Here is an 8,672-nt window from a genome sequence, read left to right on the forward strand (position 1 = left end):
GCAGACTAGTCCATCACTGTGCGTAAACACATTTTCTTTATCCTCATCTGTCAGTGGCCCGCTCGGCTGCTTTCAAGATTCAGCTGTTATAAATTGTACCACTGTATGTCTTCTGACTTCTTCTATGGTGCACATTTTTGAATATAGAAAATAAAATTGTTCTAAGAATAAAACACCCGCCATGGTTACAAGAGAGTGAATTAGGACCTGGTTGGTCGGGAGCGCGATGACACGACCAGCAAAGATTTAGTGAATGCCAGCTGCTTTCCAGCGTCACTACGACTCCCTGCAAGCCCTGTAAATGTTTGGCCTAACTTATTTATTTTATTTTTGCCCCAACTCACTGACGGATGTTCTGGTTTACAGAGAAGCTGTAGTTGCCTAGGTAATATAATAACTACTTTATTTATTTTCTCTTTGAGACAGGGTCTCACTGTTGCAGTTCAGGCTGGCCTTGAGCTCACTTTGTAGCCCAGGCTGGTCTCGAACTTGCAAGGATCCTCCTGCCTCCACCACCCGAGTACTGGGATTATGGGCATGCGCCACCACACCTGGCTAATAGCTACCGTATTAAAAAAAATCACATGCTATGTAAACTCTGGGCTTCTGTATTCTCTTTCAGGCAGCACAGTGCGTTTCTTACCACACCTCTAAATCGGATGTCTTAATTTATACCCTGCAGCTTCTGAGTGTCACAGCAGTCACAAAAATAAAAGCATAGGTTTTAAACCACGTGTGGAATCCACACTGTGGTCGCGTGCAGACCACCTTAAGATCCAATGCAGGGTAAGTGGGTTTTCTGTGGACAAAGGCAGTGATTTTCCAGGCCCCAGCCGTGGGGCCCATCTGGCCCTTGGTGACCCCTCACCTTCACAGCTGTCATCAAAGCCCGCCTTCTTGCTAAACCCTTAGTGCTTGTTCTTTTTATGTTTTGTCCATTTATGTTAAATTTGTGCATTTATTTTTAAAAATTTTACGCTGTGACTACACATTGGTGGTGCAGGAAGTCTGCGTTGATCTTGGGGATGGGGCTGTGCACACAACGCGGCTGGGGTCTTTTTTAATGCCTCTCTCTCTCCTGCCCACTGCCTGCCTTTTGTCCCTAAACCACTTTCCCCCTTTTCATTCTGATTGTTGCTCTTATTTTTAGCTCATGTTTATGACATGCAGTGTTTGCATTCACTGAGGGCTTTGATACTGGTTCACGACACATCTTAAATCTTTTTACCTCCCTTCCTCCTGCCCTGCCCTTGTTCTCTGGGGTCCTTTCCAATTTGGAAAAGATCTAGCTCCCCATTTCTTTATTTTACTCTCTATTTGTATGTTACTTTACTCAAACAAGAGATATCATGTGGTATATAAGCTTGTGTGTCTCTGATTTATTTCACTATTGTTATCTTTTCCAGATGTACCCATTTTCCTGCGAATGTCTTGCCTTTATTTTTCTTTATACTGAGAAGTACTCCATTCTGTGTAAACACTGCATTTTCTTTATCCGGTCCTCTATTGATTGCCACACAGGCTGCTTCCAAGATGTAGCTAGGATGGGCTGTGCTGCTGTATGCGTGGATGTGTGTGCATCACTGTGATACAAGGTTTCCAACTGGACATGACTGGGTCCCACGGAATTTCTAGTTTCATTTGCAGAATCTCCACCCCAACTTCTGCAGCGGTCACGCTGCCCTCTCCTGCCTTGGGCAGGTGTAATATCTGCACCCTGCCTGGGGGCCTCTCCAGCTCCTGCCTCAGTGGCTGTGTTGTGCTCAGGTACCTGCTCTGCAGCTCATTGCCAATGCCGGGTCTTCAGCACAGTGTCGACCTGGTTTCGTGGCCTCAGAGTTCAGTTTCACAGTAGCGCTAGTTGTGCCAGCAGCAGCATGGACACCCAGAGGCATAGAGAGCAGAATCTGCATCATTAGCTGGCATGGTGGCAGGGTAGAGACACCCAGAACTCTTCCTGACCCCTGAAGTCAAGTCAGGGCTGATAGATGGGACTCGAAGTGGTGGGGACCTGCAGGCAGTGTTGGCAAATTGATCTATGTTTCACCTGTGTGCCCCACGGGGTGCCCTCTTGGCAGGAGTTGGTGTAACACACCACCAGAGTGTTAATTTTCCCACTATAGGGGGAGCATTGTTTGATGTAGACGTTTCCAGAAGCAGCTGCTGTTTTAACACAGTGAGTTTCGGTTTTCCAGTGGCAGATTCCACGCAGCAGTCTAGCTAGAGAGGCCCTGGGACCTGCTGCCTCAGGATAGCAGAGGAAATGCCACCAACCTCCTGCCGTGACACTAAAACACAGACCCCCATAACCAGCTCAAGTAACACCCACTTTTCCCTGCAGGGAGGAGAAGCAGGAAGGTCTGTGTGCTTCTAGTCACCCTGTGATCTCAGGAAGCACAGTCCTGTTGCTGCACGGATCGGTGCGTCATCAAAGTGAGATGGCGTTTTTAACAAGGCAACTGATGGCCCAAACTCCTGTCTGAACCCGAGTGGTCCCATTCCAGCGATTCTCTTAGCCATAGATTTTACGTGAGCGTCTCACCCTTGGGTCCATGTATTAATGTTTGGGTTTTTCTTTTTGCAGCATCTCTCAAGAACCTCAACAAGAATAAGAAAGTGGTTCCGCTTCCTGGTAAGAGCATGTGCTGTCTCTCCTGTTTACTGGTGGGTGGCACTTGAAAGCCTCCTGGTGGCTTCTCTGGGTCTGCTTTGTCTGCCTGTGGGTTATCTGCCCACTGGGAACACCACACTTCATTCTTGGCCTGCTCTGGGTGTCCAAGTGAGCTGCAGAGCCAGTCATTGCATTTAGGCAGATATTTAAAAAAAAATTTTTTTTTTGCCTTTTTGAGACAGGGTTTCCCTGTGCAGTTGAGGCTTACCTTGAGCGCACTTTGTAGCCCAGATTGGTCTTGAATTCACAACAATCCTCCTGCCTCAGCCTCCTGAGTGCTGGGATTATAGGCATGTGCTACCTTGCCCAGTAGAGGCAGGTCTTTCATTGTTCGATTTTAACAATTTAACACACCACTTACCCTTATAATATTTTATAAACCACCAGGTAGGGCAGGGAAAAATAAAGCTCTGGAAGCTAGTGATTTCAGGAAATTTCAGACAGGAAGCTTCAGGGGAACTTGAGGATCCTGGGTTACACTGTGTGGGTTGAGAGGCAGATGGGGGTGTTTTGAATTCTGGAAGAAGAAAGCCCAGAACCAGAGGAACTATGCAGCAGCAGCCCATAGACACAGCGGATTTAGAAAGTCAGGCAAGCTTGGGGATTTTGAAGCTGCCTTTTGACATGTTACTCTTTTATATAATTAGTCTTACATAGATTAGTATATTATCTGTCTAAACATGTTTTCATATCCTACCATTCCACTTTGAGTTTTGCCCATTCTGTTTTGTATGGTTCTAGGCATGCTGTGTACGCGTGGCAGGCGGTGGCGGTTTCTGTCTCTTCTTTCTGCAGTCCTGGGTGCTTTCCTTTATCAAGCATTCCCTGGGCTTCTCCTGTGCACTGCTGGGCACTTGAGAAATGAAGGCAGGGGAGACGTGGTTCCTGTGCACCGTGCTTGTGCGCTCATGGCCTTGTGGGGAGATAGACGGGGTGCAGGTTGGGGTTGTGGGGGTGCAGAAGATGCTGTGGCATTGGGGAGACAGGCAGCTGGCGCCTTCTGGGGTGTCCCCTTGTCCTGGGGGCAGGCTCAGTTCCCAGGACTCTGTGTGGCAGGTAATCCTGTGTTATATGTGACAGTCTTTAGATTTTCTTCAGAGCCAGCCTTTTACTCCGTCTCTGAAGTTTGTATGGCACAGAGGGTCCCCACTTCCTGTGTGTGGTTTCCTCTCAGCCATTGAACTGCTGTGACCCCGTGGTTCCTGAATGTCCTTATTTTTATCTCTATTCTTCAACAAAGACATAGCCTAGGCCCGAAGACTGGAAGGTGATGTGTTGGTAATCAGTCTGGGAGGTGGACTTGCTTGGGGTTAATTATTCCTTGGGAACCAAGAATAGCATGGAGCTGTGATCCTAGGCCAGAGTGGTGCCCCCTTGCAGGGGGTGTGTGGGTGCTGGGGTTGGGGCTGGGGCTTCTGGACATGCAAGAGGCTAGAGTGGTGGCTGGATGAGGAAGGGGCTGCAGGGCCAGGAACAGTGGTGGAAGCTAGCAGAAGGGGCAGCAGGCATGGGCCAGGTGGACCATGGCTGGAGGGGAGGTGGGCGGAGGAATCAGATTCCCAAGTACATGGGGAAGGAGCAGTGGCTTTTATGCACCTTGGCTTTTGGGACTGGAAGAAGTGTACATGTGTTTGCGTGCGTGCGTGCGTGCATGTGTGTGTGTGTGTGTGTGTGTGTGTGTAAAGAAGGAGTGCGTGAGGAGGATGGAAGCAAGCCAGCGATCGTCTCCTGAAATCCCATGTCCACCGTAGAGGCCGAGCAGGACACACAATACCCAGCCTGCATCTCTATGGCGCTAGGGACGCAGGTTTTCTCTGTCAGGTCAAAAAGTGCGTGCTGGGCCAGGGCTTTCTGAGTTGTCTGTCTCTCACTCAGCAACTCGTGGACCTTGGTGCTGTGATGCTGCCGCCTTTGGCTGGGGCTCCAGGCTGAGCCGGTGTCGGGAGCCCTGCCCAGCCCTGCCCTAGTTTGTCCTTCCGAGCAGTTCGGTCTTTGTGCAGTGGGCAGCGTTAAAGCGGGGAGGCAGGGTGAGGTGAGGTTTAACTTAGCACTGCATAACCAGGGAGAGAGCAGGAGAGATGGCCCAGGACGGGCTTTGCTAGACGGTGAAGTCGGGACCAAGGCATTAGGCCGCATGAGAGGAGACAGCTATCTGGGAGCAGACCATACCATGGGGTCCACACTTGGACACCTGGGGCACAGAGTGTCAAGGAGGAGGTCTTTGGATTTCCTCTGCCCTGGGGCCGTACCCGGGTGGGGCAGTGCCCAGGGTTTTGGGTATGGAAGGCAAGTGCTGCAGGCACCGAGATTCTTCCTGAGCCCCGAAGGTGGCTTTCTGTGTTTTGGTGCTGTTCTGTAGCATGCTGGCTCTGGATTCTCCTGCCTTCTGATTTCTTCATTTTTTAATCTTTTTTTTTTTTTTTTAATCGGTACCAGTGATCAAACTCACAAATGCCTGCTTGCAAGGCAGGTGCTTATGCCACTGAGCTAAATCCCCAGCCCCATTTTTTAATGAAACTGCTTAATGAAACTACTTTTCCCATCTCAGGGACTCATAGAAAAAACAAGTCTTTCATGTGGCTTTTGATTTTTAAATGCTTACTGGATTGTACCTGTTAATATCGGTAACACACCTTTAAGCTTTTCAAGCTTCTCTGATACTATACCCATCCTATCTGTTTTCTGCTGTCCTGAGATCTCTACATGAGGGTAAAAGGGGTAAAATACTCAAAAGAACGTTGTGACACACCATGTGAAAGTCTTATGGTTGCAATCACTACTTGGTCACCGATAGGGTAGTGACATCTGTCTTTTTGTCATGTATTCCAGTTGGTTAGTAGGTCACTAATGTTTATTGGTGATTTTGTTTCATTTTGTTTACTGTAAACAAGAAAAAGAACAATATGACATTCTAGAGGAAAAAAATACACCTGTGCTCCAAGAAACTCCAGTAGAAATAGAAGCCCAAAGACAAACACCAGTGGAACCCCAAAGAGACACATCAGTGGAACCCCAAAGACACACACCAGTGGAACCCCAAACACAAGAACAGTCATCACCAAGACAAGAAGAACAAAGACCTGAGACCCCAGAATCTCCTGAACAGTCATTCTCAGAGCAACCATCCCAACAACCAAGACCCAAGACACCACAGTCTCCTGAACCATTGTCCTCTGAAAAAGCATCCCAGGGAGAAAGACCCAAGCCACCAGAATCTCCTGAACCACCGTCCTCTGAAGAACCCCAAGAACAGAGATCCAAGCCACCAGAATCTCCTGAACCACTGTCCTCTGAAGAAACACCCCAAGGACAGGGATCCAAGCCATCAGAATCTCCTGAACCACTGTCCTCTGAAGAAACACCCCAAGGACAGAGATCCAAGCCACCAGAATCTTCTGAACCACTGTCCTCTGAAGAAACACCCCAAGGACAGGGATCCAAGCCATCAGAATCTCCTGAACCACTGTCCTCTGAAGAAACACCCCAAGGACAGGGATCCAAGCCATCAGAATCTCCTGAACCACTGTCCTCTGAAGAAACACCCCAAGGACAGGGATCCAAGCCACCAGAATCTCCTGAACCACTGTCCTCTGAAGAAACACCCCAAGGACAGAGATCCAAAACACCAGAATCTCCTGAACCACTGTCCTCTGAAAAAGCATCCTAAGGACAGAGTCCTGAGCTGCAGGAGTCCCCAGAGTCATTACACTTGGGACCATGAACTCAGACATGGCTGACTCAGGGACAATAAGACAAACACATGCCTCAAAAACAGAATGTCAGCTGTGTGGTGAAGAGCAACCTTCTGAAGCTGAAAATGATCATAAGACAAACGAAAATAAAATTACACACTTTTTTCCGCATTATGCTAAAGAGGTACGCCTATAGAATACTAAGATCCCAAATTTCACATTTGGCTGGCCAGGCTTTAGTTTACGAAGCTGCAATTTTTAGTTCCTTCCGTATGGCTTGATTGTACAGTAGGAAAGGGAGTGAGGTGGTTTGGGAGGCTTAGGATAGCTCTGCTACCTGCAGCAGGCCTTTCTTCTTTGGGGTTCACCCACACCTGGTAGCCAGTGTGACTTGCAGCCTAACTCACACTAGGCCAGCGTGTTTTAGCACTGTAGATGCTGGGGGCGGGGCATGGTGGGGATGAGGTGCAAGGAAAGGCAGGAGGACAGCAGAAATGTGGCAGCCACACACCAAGCAGCTTAAGACCCCATGCTCAGGACCGACCATGCTCTGCACTGGTCCCGGCACAGCAGCACATCTACTGTCTGTGGGAGACTGTCACCTAGTGCCACAGGTCCTGGGTCCTCACCCCACAGCCAAACACAGCACCATACATGCCAGGTCCCACGAGACGCCATGGGATGTCTCAGGGCCGCCATGCGGCCAGGTCACAGCTCATGGAAATTTTCTGTTACCTGCTTTTCTGTGTCTTTCAGATGGCCAGGGAGTGGCAAGCAACACCTCAGCCAAGCATCTCTCTGTCCACTCAGGGTCAGCTTTCCTGCAACCGTGGGGCTCCCGCCTCACTCACGGCCACTTTAACAGCAGGAAAACCGTGTCTGAGGTGAAACCGACACTTGGTCCTGGTGACTTGTTGAAAGCTAAGAACGTTTACTCACCGAGTCCTTTGCTCCAGTTCCCTTGCCTGGTGATATTCTTTTTAGTAAACGTTTAAAAGAATGAAGTGTGGTTCTGTATCTGTAAGCATCACTCACAGTGATCACTCAGAAAAAGCCGAGGAATTTGAAATCACATCTGTCCATTTCTCCCTCATTTTTTTCTTGGAATGTGTACGGGAAAGTAAGCATTGTTTCATTTTTATGCAGTTTGAAAGTTCTCACTAAAAGAGGAATCAGATGTATGAATTAATATGAGAAAGCATTTTTAAAATCTTTTTGAGACAGTTTCACTATGCAATTCAGCTGACCTTGAACTCACTTTGTAATCCAGGCTGACCTTGAACTTGCAGTGATCCTCTTGCCTCAGCCTCCGAGTGCTGGAATCACAGGTGTGTGTCACCATGCCTGATTATGAGAGCATTTTACCTCCTAAATGATTGCTGAAGAAAAAAGAATAAAGATTCAGTGTTAAATGTGAAAGAAAATTATTATTTACTTATGAAAGCAAAAATAATACCTGTGTATCTTTATTATATGTATTTCCAAGTATAAGGACAAAACATTGAATAGCATTTCATTAGTACAGATTATAATTTCAATAAATTATGTCTTCAGATCACTGATCATTGGAAGGTTATTTTGCTGAGATGGTCTTTTCTCTATGTCTGCATTATAATCATATTTAAAGAAGTCATTGGTGATAAACCTTTATATTTTGATAAAACAATCATGTTATCAACAAGATACAAATTTTCACCATAGAGAACTACATATCTTCATTTCCAGGACACTGAACATGGTTAAGAACTTGAGTATTTTTACTGTTTTATTATTGTCAGAATAGTTATTCCTGTTGCCCCAAGCTTACTAATTTCATCTTATTTTTTACTGATGTTTAAAAGGATTTTAGATGTTGGTCTGAATTAAAATTTGTTTTTATCTAACTCCAGATGCCAACTGTCTAGCTTGTTCTAAAACTTACATTGCTTTTTGAAGGCAGTCAGACTTGATGCGTTGCAAGATCCCAGATCTTTAAAGAATTAGAGTAGTTTCACCATCCCATATTTATATATTCTAAATCAAGCTAATCTTCTATAAAAATTTAAATGTAAACTTCCTCACCTGTGAAGTGAGCTCCTCTGTTGGAATTGTTCAACACTGCTGTGTTGATTCCCCACACCTCCATTATCATGCTAAGTTCAGACTCAAGCTGAAATTCCTTCCTTCCACACACCAAGTGGCTGCAGACCAAAAACATTTGAAAACCCTCGACAACTTTTAGGAATGTTTCTATGACTTTAAAATGTATTAAAACTTTTTCTTTCCCTTTTAATAGGGTGAGTCTATATGTTGCTGTGTGTTTGTGGGCA

At 46.7% G+C, this 8,672-nt stretch overlaps 1 protein-coding gene across 2 annotated transcripts in view; it reads left to right on the forward strand.

Moving 5' to 3' along the window:
- The window catches only part of Dcdc2c (doublecortin domain containing 2C), a 70,726-nt gene extending 62,874 nt beyond the window's left edge, over positions 1–7,852 (forward strand). For both annotated transcript variants that reach the window (XM_063254417.1, XM_063254416.1), the window contains 3 exons: positions 2,585–2,632; positions 5,563–6,547; positions 7,120–7,852. In XM_063254417.1, the coding sequence (XP_063110487.1) occupies positions 2,585–2,632; positions 5,563–5,586 (72 nt within the window). In that variant the 3' untranslated portion in view covers positions 5,587–6,547; positions 7,120–7,852. The remainder of the gene's footprint in view (positions 1–2,584; positions 2,633–5,562; positions 6,548–7,119) is intronic.
- The last annotated feature ends 820 nt before the right edge of the window (positions 7,853–8,672 follow it).

The sequence above is a fragment of the Cavia porcellus genome, unplaced genomic scaffold (assembly GCF_034190915.1).
Source record: "Cavia porcellus strain 051 isolate PalLab524CR breed Dunkin Hartley unplaced genomic scaffold, mCavPor4.1 scaffold_8, whole genome shotgun sequence".
NCBI classification, from domain to species: Eukaryota; Metazoa; Chordata; class Mammalia; order Rodentia; family Caviidae; genus Cavia; species Cavia porcellus.